Genomic DNA, 25,620 nt, shown 5'->3' with positions numbered 1-25,620 from the left:
CTATCCTCAGTGTATTTTTAACTGGGATTTTTTAAATTGTTATTTAAACCAAGGATAATAAAGAGTTGAACTCTGCCTGCTGAGGCAATTTTTCCCAAATGAGTCAAATATCAAAGTATAATAGTTTACACATATCTGGTCTTCTCTGGAAGGCATCGACAGCTATAACCTTGGTTAACACACTTTGTGCTGTAAAGAGACTAAATAGAAGGACTCTGTATTGGTAATGGTTCTATCTCCCCTGAAATCTTAATTACTTCCTGCATGCTCAATGTATGGAAACATGCAGAAGTATGCATCCTGTGGGTTGAGAGTCGCAAACCATTTGTGTGAATCTGAAGATGAATTATAGAGGCCAGTGTTACCCTCCTAAACTTGAAGCAACAGATGAAGGTGTTGATGAGCCCCTTCAAGTTCAGAATTGGATGCCACCCTACCCTCAGATAAAAGCCTTTTCCTCTGTAGAGGATAGGAATATGTTGTGTGTCTTGGAACTGTAGAAGTGACTCCACCCCCAGTTGTAACAGCCTTTCACGAGAGGTGTCCCTCAAAATGGATGGGGAAGGGAAGACTGGGAATACATGTAGTATGGAACTATAGAGAATAGCCAAATAAGAAACTCTAGGATCCTTTGGCTTGTTATCAGGTTTCGTGACTCCCTGAGAAACAAAAGGCTATTACAATAGGGGGAAGGAAGAGTGCAGATCCTTTTAACTGGTCAAGTGTGGTTTGGCTGCAGATGCAGAGTGGGGCAAAGCAATAGCAGACAGAGCGTCTGTTTCTGCAACTGCTGCCTTTTTCTTCGGCGCTTTGAGGTTCTCTGCGGAAAGAGAAAACATATAGATATTCTTTGCTTAGAGCAGGTGAGAGATCTCCATGTTTCCTCTTACAGGCCAAAGTATAAGCCGCAAAACAATGGAGTGTGGCCCAGGAATCTTCAGCTAATGAGACGGCACTATCAATTTTTGGGCTGAAAAGGTCTGGGCCCTCAAAAAGAAGATCCTCCACTGTCAACTGTACCTCTTTGGGATATCAGAACTGTATGGCCAGGATGCCCTTCAAACGACCAATGACATGCCATGGAACAATATACAGTATCAGCAGCATCAAGAGACACTGAAAGTGATGTTCTGGTGATTAACTGGGCTTCTGTATCAAAAGATTTAATCTTCACACTTTCTCTTGTGGGAGTAAATTAATTAAATCTGAGAGTTTATAGTAGGTTAAAAGAGTCATACCACGATAGTAATCATAGCAGTGTAGGACTGGAAGGGACCTCAACAGGTCATTTAGTCCCGTCTCCTGCACTTGAGGCAGGATTATGTAATAACTAGACCATTCCTGACAGGTGTTTGTTTAATCTGTTTTTAAAAACCTCCAATGATGGAGTTCCAGTGCTTAAATACCCTGACAGTGAGGAATTTTTTCCTAATGTCCAACCTAAACCTTCCGTGCTGCAATTTAAGCCCATTGCTTCTTGTCTTATCCTCAGAGGTTAAGGAGAACAATTTTTCTCTCTCCTTGTAACAGCCTTTTATGTGTTGAAAACTGTTATCTTGTCCCTCCTCAGTCTTCTCTTCCCCAGACTAAACAAACCCAGCCTATGTACCGGGGGAAGGAGACCGAAGCCCTCCGGTAAGTGGGGAAGTGGGATACCGGGAGGAAGCATGAGCAGGAATGCGTGAGAGGGGAGGGCTCCTGCCTCATACTGAGAAAGAGGGGCGATCAGCGGGTTATCTCAAGTGCCTATACACAAATGTACGAAGCCTGGGAAACAAGCAGGGAGAATTGGAAGTCCTGGCAAAGTCAAGGAATTATGATGTGATTGGAATAACAGAGACTTGGTGGGATAACTCACATGACTGGAGTACTGTCATGGATGGATATAAGCTGTTCAGGAAGGACAGGCACGGCAGAAAAGGTGGGGGAGTTGCACTGTATGTAAGAGAGCAGTATGACTGCTCAGAGCTCAAGTATGAAACTGCAGAAAAACCTGAGAGTCTCTGGATTAAGTTTAGAAGTGTGAACAACAAGGGTGATGTCGTGGTGGGAGTCTGCTATAGACCACCGGACCAAGGGGATGAGGTGGACGAGGCCTTCTTCTCGCAACTCTCAGAAGTTACTAGATCGCACGCCCTGGTTCTCATGGGAGACTTCAATCACCCTGATATTTGCTGGAAGAGCAACACAGCGGTGCACAGACAATCCAGGAAGTTTTTGGAAAATGTAGGGGACAATTTCCTGGTGCAAGTACTGGAGGAACCAACTAGGGGCAGAACTCTTCTTGACCTGCTGCTCACAAACAGGGAAGAATTAGTAGGGGAAGCAAAAATGGATGGGAACCTGGGAGGCAGTGACCATGAGATGGTCAAGTTCAGGATCTTGACACAAGGAAGAAAGGAAAGCAGCAGAATACGGACCCTGGACTTCAGAAAAGCAGACTTTGACTCCCTCAGGGAGCTGATAGGCAAGATCCCCTGGGAGAATACCATGAGGGGGAAAGGAGTCCAGGAGAGCTGGCTGTATTTTAAAGAATCCTTATGGAGGTTACAGGGACAAACCATCCCGATGTGTAGAAAGAAGAGTAAATATGGCAGGCGACCGGCTTGGCTTAACAGTGAAATCCTTGCTGATCTTAAATACAAAAAAGAAGCTTACAAGAAGTGAAAGATTGGACAAATGACCAGGGATGAGTATAAAAATATTGCTCGGGCATGCAATGCAGGAGTGAAATCAGGAAGGCCAAATCACACCTGGAGTTGCAGCTACCGAGAGATGTTAAGAGTAACAAGAAGGGTTTCTTCAGGTATGTTAGCAACCAGAAGAAAGTCAAGTAAAGTGTGGGCCCCTTACTGAATGAGGGAGGCAACCTAGTGACAGAGGATGTGGAAAAAGCTAATGTACTCAATGCTTTTTTTGACTCTGTCTTCACAAACAAGGTCAGCTCCCACACTACTGCACTGGGCAGCACAGCATGGGGAGGAGGCGACCAGCCCTCTGTGGAGAAAGAAGTGGTTCGGGACTATTTATAAAAGCTGGACGTGCACAAGTCCATGGGGCCGGATGCGTTGCATCCGAGAGTGCTAAAGGAGTTGGCGGATGTGATTGCAGAGCCATTGGCCATTATCTTTGAAAACTCATGGCGATCGGGGGAGGTCCCGGACGACTGGAAAAAGGCTAATGTAGTGCCCATCTTTAAAAAAGGGAAGAAGGAGGATCCTGGGAACTACAGGCCAGTCAGCCTCACCTCAGTCCCTGGAAAAATCATGGAGCAGGTCCTCAAGGAATCAATTCTGAAGCACTTAGAGGAGAGGAAAGTGATCAGGAACAGTCAGCATGGATTCACCAAGGGCAAGTCATGCCTGACTAATCTAATTGCCTTCTATGACGAGATAACTGGCTCTGTGGACGAAGGGAAAGCAGTGGACGTGTTGTTCCTTGACTTTAGCAAAGCTTTTGACATGGTCTCCCACAGTATTCTTGCCAGCAAGTTAAAGAAGTATGGGCTAGATGAATGGACTAGAAGGTGGATAGAAAGCTGGCTAGATTGTCTGGCTCAACAGGTAGTGATCAATGGCTCATTGTCTAGTTGGCAGCTGGTATCAAGTGGAGTGCCCCAAGGGTCAGTCCTACGGCCGGTTTTGTTCCATGTCTTCATAAATGATCTGGAGGATGGTGTGGATTGCACCCTCAGCAAGTTTGCAGATGACACTAAACTGGGAGGAGAGGTAAATATGCTGGAGGGTAGGGATAGGATACAGAGGGACCTAGACAAATTGGAGGATTGGGCCAAAAGAAATCTGATGAAGTTCAACAAGGACAAGTGCAGAGTCCTGCACTTAGGACAGAAGAATCCAATGCACCGCTACAGACTAGGGACGTAATGGCTTGGCAGCAGTTCTGCAGAAAAGGACATAGGGGTTACAGTGGACGAGAAGCTGGATATGAGTCAGCAGTGTGCCCTTGTTGCCAAGAAGGCAATTGGCATTTTGGGATGTATAAGCAGGGGCACTGCCAGCAGATCAAGGGACGTGATCGTTCCCCTCCATTCGACACTGGTGAGGCCTCATCTCGAGTACTGTGTCCAGTTTTGGGCCCCACACTACAAGAAGGATGTGGAAAAATTGGAAAGAGCCCAGCGGAGGGCAACAAAAATGATTAGGGGACTGGAACACATGAGTTATGAGGAGAGGCTGAGGGAACTAGGGATGTTTAGTCTATGGAAGAGAAGAATGAGGGGGGATTTGATAGCTGCTTTCAACTACCTGAAAGGGGGTTCCAAAGAGGATGGTTCTAGACTGTTCTGAGTGGTAGCAGATGACAGAACAAGGAGCAATGGTCTCAAGTTGTAGTGGGGGAGATTTAGGTTGGATATTAGGAAAAACTTTTTCACTAGGAGGGTGGTGAAACACTGGAATGCGATACCAAGGGGGTGGTGGAATCTCCTTCCTTTGAGGTTTTTAAGGTCAGGCTTGACAAAGCCCTGGCTGGGATGATTTAGTTGGGGATTGGTCCTGCAGGGGGTTGGACTAGATGACCTCCTGAGGTCCCTTCCAACCCTGATATTCTCTGATTCTATGATTTCTGCTGTCCTGCCAGATGGTTGCTAGCTTAAGAGCCCTATTTTTGAACCCATTTGTTATATATAGATTGAAACAGATTACAGAATTGCTTTAAACTAAACTGTTTTGCTTTCCAATCCTACTATTAAATGAATCACTCACACTCTTTCTGCTTTTAGGCAGCCTGTGAATACAAAATAATTACAAAACGGCACTTAAATTACATATTTAGAATACAGAAAACAAAAGTCAACAAGTTCATTCTTATAAGTGAATATCTAACGCTACAAACTATCACTGTGAACTCAAAATTGAATTCCCAAATCCTGGCTTGATGTACAAGAGTATCCTTTATTCCATGTACTATTAATTAGTATATTAATTTTAGTAACTACTGAAAGTCTTCATATTTAGTGTTTACTCACTGGCACTGTTTTATAGAGCTGACATGGTATACAAAATGTAGGTATGTCAGCATACAACACAACTGGATAGAGATGACACTGAGGGATCTTCTCAATGTAGCCATAGTCCACATACTGCACCTATATAAAATAAATAAAATGTCTGAAAAATTACTTTTCTAAAAATGCTCCTTCTTACAACAAAATCATTCTCTGGTAAACAGTCAATTTCTTTTCTCTAAAAAACATATGGTGTCTCAGAGCTGGAGGTGGGGCTGGGTTGGGTCGGGTCCAAAGAACAAGGGCCACCCATACCTTCTTCAGGCTGATGTAAAGGGGGAATCTCCCCAGACAGACGTTGTTCCTGCCTTCATGGCTTCCTTCTTGAGAAATTTATGGAACCTAAATTTCCTAGACTGTTCAGTCTTACTCAGGAATGACCTGCAGATACTGCCCTTGAAAGGGACATGTTCTTCCCCCGAGTACTATAAACAGGTGTTGTTGCAGTTTGATCAGAATCATCTTGTGGCACTTCTTGCAGCTTTTAAAGCCAGGGATCGCTAGCATACTCCCCATAACTACTGGAGGGTCGGGGGAACGAGGGGCGTACGGTAGCAGTTTCCCAGCAGAGCTGTTTTGGGAGTGGGGCAAAATAAGGAACCAGACCCCTAGTAAGCTAGTTTCTAACTAACTGTACTCAGAACTAAGAGGCTTTAACAACTTTAAAAACTATTTATAGTGTGAAGTTGGAAAAAGTCAGCATGGACAATGAAGCTCTGTCCTAAAGCACAAACGGTAATAAAGAACTAAGATGGTAGCAGTCTGGCACCCCCCTTTATTCCCTTGGTGCAGAACGTGAGCAGAGTAGGGGTGCATGCATGGACTACATGGACCCTGCTAAAGAAGATTCTTCAGTCCTGGGCACATGGAATATATATACAACCTAAAGTACATTATACATAAGGATAAATGCTTGAAGAACTGAATAGATAGTTCAGGCTAACTATCATTAAGACAAAGAGTCATGCCAAAAGTTAGGGGTCAGATAAAAGGAACATGCCTACTTGGAGAACATACATTGAAACACAATAATAGTAATATCAGCAATTCATTCAGGATATGATCATTATGAAACATTTTACTTTTTAAAAATAGATTACTTATTTTGAAAAGGTGACCACATTCAAGAGAGGAAAAAATCCATAAGTAAGCCACAATTACAAAGTTTCTGTGCTCTTAGGAGAGCCGTTTTACTATAGCCAGCAAAACCAAAAAAGGAAATGTTACTCACCCTGTGCAGTAACTGTAGTTCGAGATGTGTGTCCTCATGAGTGCTGCATTTCAGATGCATATATGCCTCTCATGCTCTCAACTGTAGAGTTTTAGTTAGCAGTTCATTCGGCCTGTTCACCTATCCTGTGCTTCCTCATGGCATACACTGAGGCTACACAAGGCTGTGTGGATGAACCACCTTCAGTTCCTTCTCTACTCAGTCATCACCTAGAGCAGTGGCTCTCAAGCTTTCCAGACTACTGTACCCCTTTCAGGAGTCTGATTTGTCTTGTGTACCCCCAAGTTTCACCTCACTTAAAAACTACCAGCTTACAAAATCAGACAAAAATACAGAAGTGTCATAGCACACTAACACTGAAAAATTGCTTACTTTCTCATTTTTACCATATAATTATAAAATAAATCGACTGGGATATAAATATTGTACTTACACTTCAGTGTATAGTATATAGAGCAGTATAAATGAGTCATTGTGTGAAATTTCAGTTTGTACTGACTTTGCTTGTGCTTTTTATATAGTCTGGTGTAAAAATTAGACAAATACCTAGAGGAGTTGATGTACCCCAGAAGATCTCTGCGTACCCACAAGGGTACACATATCCCTGATTGAGAACCACTGCTCTAGAGAACAACCAAAGAAACGGGGAAGGAGGGTGCATGGTGGTGCACCCATAGGGGGACAAATCTCAAAGAACTTCAATTAATGCACAGGGTGAGTAACATTTCCTTCAAGTAGTGACCCTACAGGTGCTCCACTTCAGGTGATTTCTGAGCAGTATCCCTTGAAGTAAGGGGGGGATGGAGAGAGGGAGTCTTTGTAACAGGATCTAGAATTGAAGGTAGTACTGCCAAGCGGCACATCAGATCTGATGGTAGCTTAGGATGAGTGAAAGGGGAACTGATTCTGGATGCAGGTACTGACTGTAGTAGGAAGAGAGCCTGAGACATAAGCTCTTTATCAGTGGCCTGGTATGAGGCCTGAGACCTGGGCTAAAGTAGTAGTCAAAGCTTTGCTAATATAAAGCAAGGTCAGCAAGGGACACGCTCACAGAGCCTGGCAAGAACAGAGCTGGTATTGCAAAAACACACTTTCCTAAGAAAGGCCAGGCACAGGACACTCACAAAAATACATTCTGGAAGGAACACCCCGATACCAAGTATGGTACAACCCCTTCTCCCCTAAATATAACAGAAACACGCTGACCCATCTTAAAGATAAGGTCAGAATGACAGCATGATGGATAGAGATGTTTCGATCGAACCAACATGTACAAGGTGATGGATGGCACCTAGGTACGTCAGACAGTGGCACCTAGCTATGTTAGAGGGGCAATATGTAACTTGTTTGTATCGGTGTATAAAGAGGTATTTCAGAGGGAGTGTTTTTGGCCAGCTGAGGGGGAAACGGAAAGTCCCACCATTCACTGAGCTGCATCCATTGTCAAGGGCATACATGTCTTAGTATACTCGTAGAGTCTGCCAGGCGCTATTACCGTACTTAGTCAACAATAAACCTGGCCACGTGCCTTCATGACTTAACAGATCTTGTGGTCATTGGGCGGTTTGCTCAAGGTCTGCTGTGCCAGCTACCTGCGAAGAGCTGCGGTGGCATACAGAGAGAATGCATGCAGCCAAACATCTATCAACACTGATGACCACACCAGTGGACAATTGCTTCCAATTCTGTGGGTAAGTAGGGAGAAATGATGTTATTCTACTGTTTAATAACAGCTGCTGTACCGCCATAGAGCAGGAAATCTCTATTCCCAAGAACCATTCAGGAGCCACACCCTGAGGCGCAGAACTGCCAGGCTAGGGTGTAAAGTGTGACCTGCATCCTGAGACAGGATATGAGGAATGTTGTGCTTGATCAACAGTTGGACACAGTTGACACAGGTAAGGGTATCAAGCTTGTCTCAGCCAGAGAATAAACAATTCCTCACCAACTTGGGAAGCAGCAGAGCATAACCTGGCATGGATTGATCACAATGGTAAAAGCAGCCATATGGCCCAAGAGTTTAAGACAGATCCTTACTGTGGTTTGAGAGCTCCTCTGAATTGTCCCTACCAGCCCTGATGGAGTCACAAATCTGTCTAAAGGGAGGTACACTCTGGCTGTCACGGATTCCAGATACGCTCCTATAAACTGTATCCTTTGTACTGGTACTAATGTGGATTTCTTTACGTTCAGCTGTAGACCCAACTCATGAAACAGAGCAAGGGCCTTCTGGGTGGAAGACAGCAGTGTCTTGACAGAATGATCTTTGAGCAGCCTTGAAAGAATGGTCTTTGAGTTACCGGAAGACAACAATTACTTCCTTCCAAAGGTAAACCGCCAGTACTGCTAGAACCTTTGAATATATCCTTAGATCCCACAGATAGGCTGAGCACTTGGTACTGGAAATGATCTTGGTCTATGATAAATTGTAGGTATTTCCACTATGATGGGTGTATGTTTATATTGATGTAGGAGTCTTGTAGGTGGAGAGATGAAAATCAGTCCCCTTCCTCTAGTGAAGTAATTATAGTAGCCAGAGTCACCATCCTGAATTTTTGGGGTTTCACAAACTTGTTAATATGTCTGAGATTGAAGATCAGCTTCCAACCGGCATCCTTCTTTGCTACTAGGAAGTACTGAGTAGAACTGTCTGCCCCTGCAAGGGAAAGGAACCTGTTCTACTGCTCCTAACTGGAGGAGTCCACCTTTTGCCTTTGTAAAAGCTCGTGAGAGGGTTCCTTGAAGAGGGATGGGGACTGGGAGGTGGAAGGGTTACTGGGCAACAAAATGGCAGATGAAATTCAGTGCTTACCAGTGCAAAGTAGTACATACTGGAAAAATAAAATTCCAAATACACATACAAAAGGATGGGGTCTAGCTGTTACTACTCAAGAAAGATCTTTGAGTCATTGAATCTAGTTCTCTGAAAATGTCTGCTTAATGTGCAGCAGCAGTCAAAAAAGCTAACAATGTTAGGAACCATTATGAAGGGGCTAGATAAGTGAAAACATCATAACACCATTATATAAATCCATGGTCTACCCACACCTTGAATACTGCATGTAGTTTGTTCACCCCATCTCAAAACAGGTATATTAGAATTGGAGGATAGGTCCACCAATGGCTATTAGCCAACATGGTTAGGGATGCAACCCCATGCTCTGGGTATCCCTAAACTTCCAACTGTCAGAGGTTGGGACTGGATGACATTGGATGGATCACTTGATAACTGCCCTGTTCTGAACATTCACTCTGAAGCATCTGGCACTGGCCACTGTTGGAAGACAGGATATTGAGCTATATGGACCATTGGTCTGACCCATTATGGCCGTCTTGTGCTTTTATGAACATTCACTTATACCATTTGTCATGAAGAAAAAAAAATCAAACTTACCCTGATTGTACCACCACCAACTTCTATAACTTTACCTCGATACCACATGATATCCGATCCTCTTACAACACAAGCTTCTTCCTTTTTCCAACAATATGGTTCCAGAAGACCAAGACATTTGAAGTTATTTTGTATATCAGTCATCAATTTGTTTAGTTCACTTTCTGAACAAGAATTGGGTAAAAGAGAAAATGAAATTCAAAAAATGGATTTCAAATTATTTATAGGTGCAAATAACTGTTTTAACCACTACATATACAGTTATACTAGGCTGGGGCTGTAGAACAATAATACAGAGGTTAAACTATACAGCTTTTCACATTCTAATTTCCAAATATCTTCCAACTAGGTTGTGAATCTTACTTATTGCAAGTCCTTATAATTCCATTGTGTTGGAATAATAGTGGCAAATTAACAGGTTATATTATGGAAAACATATTTTCCATATTTTAAATCACCTAACGCTATCTAATGACAATGGCTGAAATAACTTCTAACCCAATTTCATACTTATACAAATTCTTAAAAGAAGAGAAAATAGGATTTACATTTTATCAGGATAAAACATGAAATCTAGTTTGATAAACCACACCCCTGAGAAAGTTACTGCTATTATTGAGAATATAAGGATAAATAGTCCAGGATTCTATCATGTTGGAAAGAAATCTAGGACTGCTTCTTTGTTTATTTGTAGAGTCTAACTGATTCCCAAACAGATAGCTTAGAGTTCTCAATGACAAATAAGTCAATACAGTAAACTTCGGCGCTTCCTGACATACAGAAGAACTCCAGGTGAACTGAAGAGCTACAGTTTCCAAAAGCGTTCAAAGTAAATTTTAGGCACATAAGAATGCAGTTGAAGAGGGAATATTACAGAAGCAACAACTAATTCTGTAACTATCTCTGAAGTGAAGAGTCTGAAAATAAGGCTTTGTGATTGTGTATCATTTTAACAAAACAAGGGGGAAGCTGATATAAATACAACTGTGACACAGCAGCAATGAACAAAAAGAGAGAAAGAGTTCCAGAGGAAGTAGCAATGACATTTTAGAGACTTACTTGACACTAACAGGTTTCCCCAAAAGTCCCTGAATTGTTTTACATACAAGTCATATCAACTATTGCAAAAGAAACAGAATCCTCAAATCTGGTCTGTGGGGAGTGGGAAGGGAGGATTATCAATTTTACTTTATTTCATAAAATCTGTATTTCTAATTTTGTAATCTGCAAATATGATCTTTAATAATTGAACAAAAAAATCTTTATTAAGACAACCAAGTGGTTAATTTTTTTGTAGCAGACAAAGTGTTATCTGGACACTGGGCAGATTAAAATGGATTTTTAATAAGCAATAGACTAGTATCAATTAGAAACACATAGCTAGATTCATAGATATTAAGGTCAGAAGGGACCTTTATGATCATCTAGTCTGACCTCCTGCACAATGCAGGCCACAGAATCTCACCCACCCAGTCCTGCGATAAACCTCCCACCTATGTCTGAGCCACTGAAGTCCTCAAATCATGGTTTAAAGACTTCAAGGTGCAGAGAATCCTCCATACGAAAGATACTGAGTCAATTAAGCTGGAATTTTCAAAGGCACCTAAAAGAATTAAGCACCTAACTCCTACTGAAAGTCATTGTTATTTGGGCATATAACTACTTAAGGCTGGGATTTACAAAGAGGCCTAAAACTTTAAGATGTATTTTCACCTGATATTCAAGATGCAGTGTTACAATGTTCATTTCTTTTCCCAAATGCAGCATGACAGCTACTACTCTACATCTGTGATAAAGTACGAAGTCCAATAGCACATATAAAGCACTCAGACTGCTGTGAAGTAAAAATCAGAAATGGAAATGTGTCTTTTGTAGAAGGTGTCATCTTCCGGGTTGTTGGGGTTTTTTTGTGTATGATTTTTTTTTTAATGCCACAAGGACTTTTAACTTACAGACTACTTTTGCACAGATAACAGAGATGGTCAAAAGGAACTACTCACATCCAAAGAATGGCACCTTCAGTGACCATGTATGCTCTAGTACTGTGCTCCTAGCTCAGCATTAGCAACTGAACCATAAAAACATGTATTTTTTGCAATTCAAAATCTTACCTAATGATTTGGGCATCATATAAATCGTTCCATCATCTCCAATACAGCTTATTATAGCCTGAAATTCTTTCATGTTAGGTATAATTGGAGGTTTATATTCTCCATCCATTCTTGACTCAAGCACTAGTTTCTTTGACTCATGTTCTGTAGGTTCATTAATAGAAAGAATAACTTCTTTCTCTGGCACTAAACACTTTGGTGTACATTCAGTTTCTGAAATCAGCTCATTTAAACATAGACTCTCTTGCTTCAAAGGAACTTCAAGAGGTTTCTCAGGATCTGCATCTCTTATATCAATTTCATGAGTTCTATCAGATACAACACAAAATACGTCAAAAGATGAGAAACTCTGAAGCATGAAAGAGTAAGGTAATCTAAAGAAAAAGAAAAATGATCTAAGTTTGAAATTATAGCTATTCATTTTAACAAAACAGATATCAAAATATACTCACTCCATCAGCATAAGTAACTGCAATGTACATTAGACTGTGATGCTGATAATATGTTCTATCAAACGTAAATTTTAAAATGCAAATCTGTCTATAAAGCTTTCAGAAGAGAATGTAAGTTTTCTATTCCTGGGGGAATTCTGCACCAAAAAAATAAAAATTCTGCGCACAATATTTTAAAATTCTGCAAAATTCTGCATATTTTGTCAAAACAACACAATATAATCACACCAGTTTCAATTATTTTGGTAATTTATTTCAAAAATACCTGTCCGAAGTATGGCTGCAACAATACAGACAATGAAAAAGATTCAGGAAATGTTTTTTTTTTTGACAAACAGAGTCCTTATTAGGCATATTAATACAGAACTCTGAGCAGGGTGGATAAAAATCAATGATTTTTTAAAAAAATAAATAAAAAACCCAGATTTTTATTTAAATTGGATTTTTTTTATTTAAATCAGATAGTTTTAATTAAGATACATTATAGCTCAAAGATATCTCATCATGGAATAGAGATTATAAATTTTAATTTTATAGTGTGAGACAATATAGTCATGTAATGTTTAAGAAAAGTTTTGTAAATGAGTTCCAATAGTTCATGGATTAGGGACCCAATCTTATGGGGCTCCAGGGGCTTCTGTATAGATTATTTAGTTTAATCTTTCTATCTACCCAATGAGACTCAATGACTCAGTCTAGAAGATACCATCCCCATGGGTCTCTGCAGCCCCACTTCACCATTCCCATGTTCAATGCTGTCATCCCACTAGCTCCTGAGCCCGCACCCCAGTCTGTCCCCTCCACTATCCATTCTGAACCCCAGTCTGTGATTCCCCCCAGCAGCCCCATGTACCCCACTCTGTCCTAACCCAGCTCTGTGGGCAGCGTGCTGTGATGAACATCTACTCCTGGGGGAATTCTGCAATACTGAGTATGCACAGAATCCCCCCCCCCAAGAAAATACATTTCTGCCCCAGAAGTGATGCAGTTCTGCCTTTTTTCCCCACCAGGGGCCACTGTGGTGCCAGAACAGCTGGCTGCATTAATGCTGCTGGATGTTCTGGCACCACAGTGACCTCTGGTGGGCAAAAGGCAGAATGCAGCACTTCTTGGGCAGAAATATTTTCTGTGGAAAAAAATTCTGCGGGACACATGAATTCTGCGCATCTCCAGTGGCGCAGAATTCTCCCAGGAATAGTTTTTGTTTTACTTACAAAAGTAACTCAAATGCCACTCTGTATATGTCAACTTTGGAAGTAACCTAACGGAGAAGATCTGAAATAATGTAATATGAAAAAGAATATCCATACCTTTTGTTTCTGAAAGCCAGACCCTTTTTCATAAGATATTCAGAAATATTAATAAGCTGTCCTGCTTCATCGTTGCAAAAAATTTTCACAGGTAGTGGTTCAGATCCATCATTTTCCTGAAAGAAATTTAAGATATGGAGGTTACTTATTGTAACTGGAAGTTGTTTGAGATCTCGTCCCTATCTGTATTCCACACGATGTAACTATGAGCACCAGTGTGCAGAAATTCTTCATAGCAGCGTCTGTTGACCTGTACGTGCTCCGTAGACCTCCTCGATCTCCCAACTCAGGGTATTAGAGTCAGTGTGGATCAATGTCTCTCCAATTCCTCCTTTTACCACAATCCCACAGGATCTGAAGCAGAGGGGATGGAGAACAGGCAGTGAAAAACAGATAGGGACCTCACAACTTGAAGAACTTCCATTACAGTAAGTAACTTCCATTTTTCCTTCGAATGATAGTCCCTATGTGTATTCCAGATGTGAGTGATTGTCAAGCAGTGCTCAGATTGGCGATGGGAGTGAGAAAGTTGGTAGCAAAGATGTCTCCAATACTGCAGATTTCATCACTGCATCTGCAGCTGAGGCATGAACTAAAGCATAGCTTGTTGTGAATGTGTAGATCAAGGGTGGGCAAACTCTTTGTCCTGAAGGCCACATCTGGGAATAGAAATTGTATGGCAAGCCATGAATGCTCACAAAAGTGAAGTTGGGGTGTGGGAGGGGGTGAGGGCTCTGGTTGGGGGTGTGGGCTCCAGGGTGGGGCCAGAAATGATGAGTTCAGGGTGCGAGAGGGGGCTCTGGGCTGGGGAGTGGGCTGTGGGGGGCAAGGGGGCTCTGGCTGGTGGTGCAGGTTCTAGGGTGGAGCTGGGGATGAGGAGTTCAGGGTGTAGGAGGGTGCTCTGGGGTGGGACCAAGGGGTTCAGAGAGCAGGAAGGAGATCTGGGCTGGAGCAGGGGTGCAAGCTCTGGGGTGGGGCTGGGGATGAGGGGTTTGGGGTGCAGGAGGGTGCTCCAGGTTGGGATTGAGGGGTTCGGTGGGCAGGAGGGGGATCAGGGCTGGGGTAGGAGGTTGGGGTGTGGGGAGAAGCTCAGGGGTGCAGGCTCCGGGCAGTACTTACCTCTAGTGGCTCCCAGAAGCAGCAGCATGTCCCTGCTCTGGCTCCATGGCTTCTGGGAGCCGTGTGGCGTGTCCCTCAACCCTGCGCTCTGGCTGGAGTGTGGCAAGCCCCAGACCCTGCTCCCAAGTGGGAGCTCAAGGGCCAGCTTAAAAGAGTTCGTGGGCTGTATCCAGCCCACGGGCCATAGTATGCCCACCCCTGGTGTAGATGGAACTCCAGGTGTCTACCTTGCAAATGCCCTGCAGCGGAACGTCATATAGGGATGCTGTGATTGCATGGAGCGAGATCTTGCCGTTGTGGTGATAAAAAATCTCAGTGATTTCCTAATGGGTTTGGTTCTTTGTATGTAGAATGTCAAGCATGCCGGACAACGAGGGAGTGAAGTCTCTTGTCTTTAGTGGAAGCGGGGAGGTTTGGGACAAATACAATTAAGTGTACACTTTGATTGATGTGGAATTCAGAAACAATCTTGGGGGAAAAACCTGGGGTATATGTGAAGAGAAACCTCTTCTTTGTTGAAAATGGTGTACGGAGAGTCCACCACGATGGCTCCAAGCTCGCTGACTCTCCTGGCTGAAGTGATATTCACTAAGAATGCTATCTTCATGGACAGGTGGGTCATGGAACTTGTCAGCATGGGTTTGAAAAGGAGACCTGTGAACATCAACAGGATGAAATTAAGGTCCCATTGAGATGTAGATTTGATCACTGGTGGGAAGGTATGATTAGGTCTTTCATAAACCATACTGAAGCTGGAAGAGTAAAGATGGGGAAGGCACTAATTGCTGCGAGGTGTACTTGCAACGAACTAATAGAGACCTTAGGACTTCAGGGACAGGACACAGTCTAGGACAACCGTGATCCTTGCGGTGGCTGAAGAACGTTGGTGGAGTTGTGCAAAGACCAAAAAGGCATCCCCGTTTGACCAGATAGCAAGTTCTAGAAAAAGAACCTTTTATTAAGGTCTGTCTGGACGGGGCCAAGCATGAGCATTCTATTTCCAAAGCCCATTCAAACACCAGGCCATGAAGAGGAGAGAGCCCAGACTGGGGTGCTTCATCCCCCCCCGCATCCTGGGTTAGGAAGACTGGGAAAGGGTGGATCCTGATTGGAGGGCGGGCCAACATTGTTAGAAGTTCTGTGAACCAGAATTGTCTGAGCCAGTAGGGTGCTAAGAAAATGATGTTCATTCTGTCATGATTAAGGCTGTGAGTCTGTCACGGAAGTAACAGATTCCGTGACTTTCTGGGATCTCCATGACTTCTGCAAAGGCCAGTGCGGCTAGCCCAGGGGACACCTGAGCAGCTCAGGCAGCCCCTGGGCCAGCCGCACTGGCCACTGGTGGGGCAGTCTTGGCCCACCGCGCCCCCCCTACCCCAGCAGTTTGGGTGTAGGGGGCTTAGGGCTGGGGCAGACGGTTGGGGGGAGTGGGAGGGGTGAGGGCTCTGGGTGACGCTTACCTCGGGGGGCTCCCCAGAAGCAGCAACATGTCCTTCAGCTCCTAGGCAGAATTGTGACCAGGTAGCTTTGCACATTGCCTCCGCCTGCATGTGTGGCCCCCACAGATCCCACTGGCCACAGTTCCTGGCCAATGGGAGCTGCGGAGACGGCACTCAGGGCGGAGGCAGCACGCAGAGCCCCCTGGCTGCACCTCCGCCTAGGAGCCAAGGGACATGTTGCCGTTTCTGGGGAGCTGTGCAGAGCCAGGTAGGGAGCCTTCCAGCCCTGCCAACTCACCCTTCCAGCCCTGCCAACTCGCTCCCCACCTCTGGGGAAGAGGTGGGTCGCATCAGTGGTGGTACACAGGTCTCAACCAATATGTCAAAAATTGCTGTTGGCCAGCAGCTGGGGGTAAGCAGGGGCAGTGGCAGTAGAGTGGGCAGAGAAGCAAGGCCTCTGAACCCTCGGGCATTTGCAAGTATGGTTGGCTGGGAGCTGATAATAAGGTGTATGAGGAGAGAGTGGCCCTGGTCTATAGATTGCCTCTGGTCTTTCCTCATGAGGCCTGGAGTATAAATCCCCAGGGAATGCAGAGTCACTCAAGTCCTTTAATGAATGCAAGGACTTGTCCATTATTTCATTAAAGAGATATGACTCATCAAAGGGGATGTCCTGGATGGTGTTCTGGACCTTCCTAGGAAACCCTGACAATTGCAGCCAAGAGTCCCTCCTCACAATTCAGCCTGTGGCCAGACTTCTGGAAGCTCTGTCTGCTGAATCTACTGTAGCTTGGAGAGCTACTTTTGCCACCATCTTTCCCTCAACTAAAAGGGACTTAGAAATTGGGCTCTGTCCCCTGTGGGAAGCTTGTCTATGAAGTCCTCAAGTCTGGAATAGTTATTAAAATTGTATTTCACTAAGAGATCTTCCCAGGAGATCCAGTCTCTGAGAGCCTTTATCTGTTGGGGTGGCCCTTTGATAAAGTGACCAAGCCCATTCTATAGTTGCCTGTGCCACCAGTGAGTTGGGGGCAGGGTGGGAAAACAAAAATTCACTTCCCTTAGCTGCAACAAAAATCTCTCTTCTTGGGTCTCTTTGGGGTAGAGGCACAGAATCCTGGGAGTGTGCCATCCCACTCTGGTCGGTTCTAGTATGGCCTCACTGATTGGGAGGGCCACCTTATTTTGTCCCTGAGGTTGCAGGATATCCAAGAGTTGGGTGGTCCTGGACCTCCTCTAGAGCAGAGGCTCTCAAACTGGGGGGGGGGGGGCACAGAATGTATTCTGGGTGGGTGGGGGGAATGAGAAGCTTTACAAAAAAAATCTTACTGTGCATATTTTACCCACAGCACTGAATAGGGATCTACTGAAAACACAGAGAAATCACACATTTTTCACGGATTGGTTAGGGCCTAAAGAGCAAATTTCGTGGATGTGTTCATACAGTTGTATATTCCAGGTCACCCTTCTGCACTGCTGCTGGCAGCAGCAATACCTTCAGAGCTGGGTGCCCAGCCAGCAGACACCACTCTTGGCTCTGCCTTCAGAGTTCCAGCTGTCAGTTGCCGGGGAGTATCCAGCGTTATCTGAAGCTGCAATAACTATCTTAATTCCTTTCTCCTCTACCTACTTAAGCAAAACAGCCTTTTCTTCTCTAGTTTACATAAAAAACAATGATCACGTCTTCAGGTAGAAGGGGATCTCCAGATAGCTCTCTCGAGCATCAAACCCAAGATGGAATAGTTCTGTTCCAAAACACAGGTGCACCCATCACACCAGTAACAGTGTGATGCCAGTAAGCTGTTTCTTACTTAAAATTTACATTACTATATACTTAAATGGCTCTGTTTGAATCCATGCCTTACTGTTTTTAATATTTAGTGAGACTTGCATGTTGCTTTTTTTTATTAGTATATGTATTTGTGGGGGGGCATAAACTACTACAGGCATGAAGAAGGTGGGAACTCAATCAAATAAATTTGAGAACCACTGGTCCAGTGGAGTTTGTAAGCCATTGACAATTCTTTGCAATAGCTCCTGAAACTGCCGATGGTCATCTGGCAGAGATGGCAAGGAAGGAGTGACCACTTCATCTGGGAATGATGAAGAAATGCCTGTCGGAACTGTTGGTACCTCTGGCTCCAAGTCCACCTCTTCCTTCTTGTACACCAACAGATCTGGTTGGCAGGAGGGACAGGAGCATTCCAACTCTCAAGAAGGACCTGAATGCCTGCCATAAGGATCCTAGTGACTCCAATGAGACCAGAAAGAGGGATCAGCTGGTTGTGGGGAACCACAGGAGAATCAGTACCAGAGGTCCCTGGAACGTCATACCTGAAGGAATAGAGAGCATGACTCCTTGACTATCTCTGCAGAGATACTAGAGCAACTATCCCCGCTGAGTCAAATGAGTCTGAAAACTGCTCCATCAGTAGGAGTGGGGATGTTGGTACTGGAGCACTCCTACCAGATGGGATGTCCTGGGATACCAATGTAGACACCTCCTCCAGAGTAATAAAATTCCTCAGGAGAACTAGGCCGGAGAGAAGTGGAGACTGTGGATAAAGGAGGAATATATCCTCCAGTGGTAAGTAAGTCTCCATATACCATTATGTCTGAGGGGTTCAGGCTGTCAACCCAGATGGATTGGGTGCATCTACAGCAGCTGGATGGTCTTCACATGAACAAGGTAGTACCAAAGATGGGCCTGGACCAGCTCTCGCAGGCTGAACTGGCGAATGTCTTTCCTTATGTTTCGGTACCAACGTGACTGATGGAACTGGCAGATCTTTCTTTCTATGTGCTTTGTCCTCCAACTTGGCGGTCTTTAGCAGAACTGGTTTGTTAGGTTCTGATCATGTCTCACTCAATCTGTACGGGTTTGGGGAGAAACCCTTATGCACAGTCCTTGATGGGGTAGTGGGAGGGTTGTCTGTCCTTATACCTATCAGATTACTCTCTATTCTCATGCGAAGTTCTGGATGACAAATCCTTGGTCTTAGGGACTGGAGACTCCGCTCCCAAGCACATGTTTGGAAGGGCTCTGCTGGTTAGCTGAAGCCAATGTACAGGGGACCTCCCTGGCCCAGATCAGAGAGGGGCTTTATAGCTTTCTCAGGCGAAGCTCCTGGAGTTCTTGAGTTCTGGGTGAGAAAGAGCAACTGCACTTTGCAGAGATATGCATTTCACCCAGACAGTAGAGGCAGCACTGACATTAATCATTGATGGAGAAATAGGGAGGGCAAGAGATGCAATTCTTGAATCCCGGGGCTGTGGGCATTGTCCTGGAGCCAGGGAGGGTTCCTCAATCAGGGAGAAAGAAAACTCTCTATACTAACAATACTATGAACTTTAACTCTTAAGCTAAGAAATATAACTATTTACCAATGTCTTTACAGGTTGTACAAAGAGTTGAAGGAGGACACAATTCTGCCTCAGGTTGCCCGGTGGTTAAGGAGGAACTGGAGAGGCATCAACCTGCACTGACTCTCATACCCTCAATTGGGAGCACAAGGAGATCTATGGCTCAAGTGCAGACAAACTGACAGTGCTCTGAAGAATTTCCGGACTCAGGTTCATGGCACACATGAGTGCCCTATGTGTGGAATACACATAGGGACCATCGCTGGAAGAAGAATGTTTATTATGCAACACAGATCCAATTCAAACCTTTTATTTTCCTAAAAATACTTCCTGTTTTCAGTTTTAACTCTTTACATGTCATATTAGCAGCCTGCCCAACCTTTTTGATTAGGGCACTGCTCCCTATCGCAACCATTCATGACTTCTTCGTATCTTGCTCCTCTCAGCTCCTGGCTGTCAGAGAGACAGAGACCTGGATCCATTCTGACACTGCCTCTTGCAGCTGTCATCTCTTAGGGAGACCACTCATACTCTCCACCATGGCTCAGACCAGCGTGTGGATGTTGGATTTCCCCTCTCCCATTCCCGCTGCTTCCAATCCCTCCTTTTTCTCCCCTTCCCTCCTCTTTTGAGCAGCACTGCATCTGACTCGTCCTTCCTCTCCCCCCCCCAAAACCCCACTCCATGTTGCTGTCATTTACCAACCATTCAAGTAGTTCCCATTAGTCTTCCCCTCAGATTTTGAGTCCTGGCTCTCTCTCCACCCCCGCTCCCACACTCATCCTTGGTCATTTCAACTTCCATATCGACGATCCATCTGAGCCCTTAGCTGCATGTTTCTTTGCCCACACTTCTTTTGACCTGCAGCCCTGACTCAACTGGCTGACTCATGAAAACAGCCATTCACTTGACTTGGTCTTCACCAATCACTTCTTTTTCTCTCTCTGAGCCTTCTGTTGCTGAATTCCCCCTCTCTAACCATCACTTGGTCTCTATCAGCACACCCATCAGCCCCCCTCCCCATACACCTGTCATTAGGCTTTTCTATGATGAGCTCTGATGACTTCTTGTCAACACTCAGCCCTCTCCTTCCTTTCTTCCCTGGATATGGGTTGCTGATTCCCTCCATCGCTCATGATACTGTACTGTTGACTCTTTAGCTTCCTCCCATCCTGGCTAACCCCCAACCCAGTACACTACCAACACGGCTTCTACTCCTGTTCTCATGCTGTAGAGTCTCTCTGGTGGAAATCCTAAGACCCTGCTGACTTCTTCAGTTACATATTTGTTCCCTCCTTTTTCAATTCTGCTGTCCTCCTAGCTAAACAATTCTACTTCTCCAATTTAATTGATTCCCACGCCCACAATCCCAGACATATTTTTACCACCTTTGACTCATCCTCAACATTCTCTCCCCCCAGTTCTCTGTCTGCACAGGATCACACCAACATTTTCTAAGAGAAAAATGACAGAATACACTGATCTTCCCCCTTCTCAACCCTCTCCTTCTCCGCAGTCAGACACAAATTTCTCTTCAGCTCTCTTCCTGTTAATTAACCCCTCTACTTGCCCCAGTGACCCCATCCCACCTCCTTATCTCCCTCATGCTCATTCTCATCCTTTACGCTTCTCCTTACCCTTGCACTCTCCTCTGGCTCTTTTCCCTCACAGTAGAAACATATTTTAGTCTCTCCCATCTTAAAAAAAATCCTTGACCCCACCTACCTCTCCAACTACCACCCCATCTTCCTTTCATCGCTAAGCTCATTGAATGTACTGTTTATAATTGCTGTCTGGAGTTCCTCTCTTCTGATTCCACCCTAGACTCTTTCCAGTCCAGCTTCCGCTTCCTGTACTCAAATGAAACTGATCTTACAATCTCTAATGACCTCTTCTTAGCAAAATCTCAGAACCAGTATTCCATCCTCATTCTCCATGACCTGTCAGCTGTTTTCACCACAGTTGACCAGGTACCTCTTCTTGAAATCTTTTCCTCCCTTGGCTTCCATCACTGTCCTCTTCTGGCTTTCCTATTACCTCTTTAATCATTCCTTCAGCCTGGCCTTTGGATGATCCTCCTCATTTCCCTACCAATAAACTTTTTGTGGTTGTTCCACAGGGCTCTATACTTGCTCCCTTTCTCTTCTTCCTCTATACATTATGTCTTGGTAATTTCCTCTGCAAACCAATTTATCTCTACACTGACAGCTCATAGCTCTACCTCTCTATTCCAGACCGGTCTCCTTGGCCTGTCTCTGACATCTCAAGCTCAACATGACTAAAAACAGAGCTCTTAATCTTTTTCCTCCCAGCCTCCCTGCTACCTCCTTTCTTGATCACTGCTTGTCACTCAGGTAACCAACCTGGGTGCCATCTTCAAGTTGGACTTCACCATAGGTCTCCATATCCAGGCTATGTATGTAACTCTTGCAGGTTCTTTCTGAATAACATCTCTTAGAAATGATCTTTCCTATCCACCCACACAGCAAAAACTCTTGTTCAGGCTCTCAGACTCTTGTATCTTGATTATTGCAACATCCTTTTCTCTGGGCCTGACAAATGCAAACTTGCCCCACTCATATCCATTCAAAATGATGCTGCAAAGATCATTTTCTTAGCCTTTTGCTTGGACCATGTCACCCTCCTCTTTGCACCAGTCCACTGGTTCCTTCTTCTCTATCATATCACATAAGCTACTTGTCTTCACTTCCAAGGAACCTATCCACACTCTACCCATCATCTCTCATTCAGTAACCAAAGATCAACTTCCAACTCCAATTAACCCATAATGCTAGTTATCAATGCCCACTTATTACATTTTCAAACAAGCACCTTTGTGCTTTTTCCCATGCTGCCCCTCACTCTTGGGAGGAACTCCCCATGACTATCCACAAAACCACCCCATTGTTTTCCTTCAAATCACTCCCTAAAACACTTTTCCTGAGATATGTACAAAATATTTTACAACTCTTCGGTTGCTGGTGTGCTGAGGCTACTTGCTATCATTCTTCCCAATATTATCTCATTGTTTCCTTGTACTTTCCCATCTGCTGTCTCTCATCTCAGACTTAGATTATAGGGACAGGGACTGTCTTTTTGTTCTGCCTGTACAGTGCTTAGAACTATGGGATCCAGGGCTCCAAGGCACTATAATAATACAAATACTGCTATTCCTAACAACAACAAATAAAATATATTCTTGGCCTCTGTTGCTACCTGGGCTTTCCAAAGCAGTCAATGATCCTACAACATAATCTTCAAGTTATGAACCTAAGTCAAGTAAACTCACTCAACAGAGGGCTGATAAAATGTTTACTGTCTAATCTGGTTGCTTCCGCAACCTACAAGTATAATCTTTGTTTTAATCTGACAAATGACTATACAACCTAGTGCGCTTCAATAGACTCTCTCTAAGTCAGACACTGGGAAAGCTGATCAACAGCTATGTTGATAACTATTTCATTCACATTCTAAACGAACTATAGCCCACACCACCTCACTAGCTCTGCATTAAACTTATATATATGATGGGCAGGAGGGGTTACAAAGTAGAACCTCGCCTTTCTCCATAGCAAAGATTACTCGGATAGACTATCAGATACCCATTACTACTCTCTGGTTTCTCTCAGAAGAATGGAACTACACAAGGGAAACCCTGTCTATCACGTCTGGGTCTGCAGATGTATCAGTGATCTCAAAGGCTTAAACAAAAAGTAACCCAAAACATTTGCATTGCATCTACGGCTAGTAAGGGTCAAGCACCAAGATAATATCCATGCCATATTCAGGTCTAAAACCTTCTGTCAAGTGTAAAGGAAATCTGAAACTCAAAATATTGCTACAGTGTCCTTGCTACAATTTGATAATAGTCTTTACTAAAATAGGATAGGGCCATAATCGTTGAGATTGTCAGCTTCAAGAAAACATTATGCCATTCCTAAGGAGCTAATACACCCTTAAGAGAACTAGATATTTTGCATTCCCAGATATATGTATTAACGATCAACAACAGATCAAACATATCCCAGTTTGACTAAATGATCTAGAAAGGACAGATTCAAACTTCAAGATATGTCCTGAAATAGCAGCTTCAGTGAGCAACAACGAGCAAAACTCAAGTAGAAATGACAGCACATTTGTCTCCACCAGGTATGTTCCTGCAATTGGAGACTGATAATCTGTGCAAATTTCAACTAGCATGTTTGATTAATGAAAATGTGATATGTTTAAGTAACTAAAAAGGGGCTAACAAGCCTGGACAGGAATGTTATGTATATTTCTTATTTTGATTAAAGACCTGTACGATGATATTTGCTACAGCTCCAGTGAGGTAATAGGAGATACAATCACAAGCTGTTGCTGTCCACTGCTTGCTCCCACCAGCTGGTCTAAAATGGAAAAAATGAAAATCTGTTTTAGTGAAATAGAGAATATAGTTTTAATAAAGGTTGTCAAAGGTTGGATTTAAAAAAAAAAAAACAACTACCCACCAGCAAGACTAAAAACTATCAAACCGCCCTTTCTAAGAAAAAAAATTATCCCAGTCAAATGAAAAGGAAGAGAAACAATAGTACCAGCTGCTCCACGATCAAAAAGCATTGTTAGATATTAAGGAGGAACACTAAAGTAGATTAAGATGGTCTCAAAAATAGAGAGAATTTGCAATATTTTATTAGGAAACGCACTTCAGAAATCTGTTAAGAGTCAGCTATATTAATACAAGGTTGGATTTTCCCTCATTACTACAGGACACATGAGCTCAGATGTATCTGGTGGTTCCACTCTCACTCCAGAGGTGTCTTAGCTTACTCACTTGGGTAACAGGTGTTTGGCCTTCTCTCCCAATTCCTACAGCCTACAAGAGGGAAGAATCCTTCTGTCCCCCACCAAGAGACCAGGAAAGAAAAGCCAAAATCCTCCCCTTGTATTTCCAAAAGATCCAGGTACTAAGTTGCCTAGGAAGACCAAACTTTAAGTACAGACAAGAAGCAAGCCAGGGAAGCCATGAGAACAAAGCATCTGTTCCCCCTGCCCAGTCCTGCAGTATGTAACTTAGTCCAAAACAAAGAACCTTTCCATCCATATCACAGTTAATGCTTTACTTGTATATGAGCTGACATTAAAAAATACTTCATTAAAAAATTACAATGGCCCTACCACTATCTTACAGCATTATTCCAATATACAAGGAATAAATTACCTTATATCTACCAGTGAGCACTCCAGTGCTAGTGTCTCAATTGGCTTCAGCTTTTCATCAAGTTTTCTTAAACAGGTGATGTTCACTATTTCTTTAGCACCAAAATCATACAACACTACCTGTGAAAGATAAAAGATGTGAAAGAAGTTCTGAAGAAAAGATGATATTCTCAACATAAACAGGATATATCCTCTTCTAAAACAAATAAACCATATGTAAACACCTTTAAAATCCCTCCTGGCCAGAGGAAAAACACATTCACCTGTAAAGGGTTAAGAAGCTAGGATAACCTCGCTGGCACCTGGCCAAAATGACCAATGAGGAGACAAGATACTTTCAAAGCTGGGGGGGGGGGGGCTCTCTCTCTGCCTGATGTTTTTGCCAGGAACAGAAAAGGAATGGAGTCTTATAACTTAGTAAGTAATCTAGCTAGATATGCGTTAGATTCTGTTTTGTTTAAATAGCTGATAAAATAAACTGTGCTGAATGGAATGTATATTCCTATTTTTGTGTCTTTTTTGTAAGGTTTTGCCGAGAGGGATTCTCTATGTTTTGAATCTGATTACCCTGTAAGGTATTTACCAACCTGATTTTACAGAGGTGATTCTTTTACTTTTTTTTCTTCAATTAAAATTCTTCTTCTAAGAACCCGATTGCTTTTTCATTGTTCTTAAGTTCCAAGGGTTTTGGGTCTGTGTTCACTTACGCAAATTGGTGAGGATTTTTATCAAGCCTTCCCCAGGATAGGGGGTGCAGGGTTTGGGAGGATTTTGGTGGGGGGAAAGACGTTTTCAAGCGGGCTCTTTCCCCGTTATATATTTGTTAGACGCTTGGTGGTGGCAGCAATAAAGTCTAAGGGCAAAAGATAAAATAGTTTGTACCTTGGGGAAGTTTTAACCTAAGCTGGTAAAAATAAGCTTAGTGGGTTTTCATGCAGGTCCCCACATCGGTACCCTAGAGTTCAGAGTGGGGAAA

General features: G+C 43.6%; 1 protein-coding gene across 1 annotated transcript in view; it reads right to left on the bottom strand.

Moving 5' to 3' along the window:
- The window catches only part of RNF17 (ring finger protein 17), a 200,654-nt gene that overhangs the window by 49,487 nt on the left and 125,547 nt on the right, over positions 1-25,620 (bottom strand). Inside the window, exons 26-31 of the mRNA XM_077805985.1 lie at positions 24,646-24,764; positions 23,743-23,833; positions 13,525-13,640; positions 11,763-12,070; positions 9,652-9,815; positions 4,988-5,107 (exon numbers count right to left, since the gene is read on the bottom strand). Of these exons, the coding sequence (XP_077662111.1) occupies positions 4,988-5,107; positions 9,652-9,815; positions 11,763-12,070; positions 13,525-13,640; positions 23,743-23,833; positions 24,646-24,764 (918 nt within the window). The remainder of the gene's footprint in view (positions 1-4,987; positions 5,108-9,651; positions 9,816-11,762; positions 12,071-13,524; positions 13,641-23,742; positions 23,834-24,645; positions 24,765-25,620) is intronic.

Source organism: Eretmochelys imbricata, chromosome 1 (genome assembly GCF_965152235.1).
Source record: "Eretmochelys imbricata isolate rEreImb1 chromosome 1, rEreImb1.hap1, whole genome shotgun sequence".
Classification (NCBI taxonomy): Eukaryota; Metazoa; Chordata; order Testudines; family Cheloniidae; genus Eretmochelys; species Eretmochelys imbricata.
The sequence above is the reverse complement of the archived record's forward strand: the minus strand, read 5'-3'. Positions and strand labels throughout refer to the sequence as shown.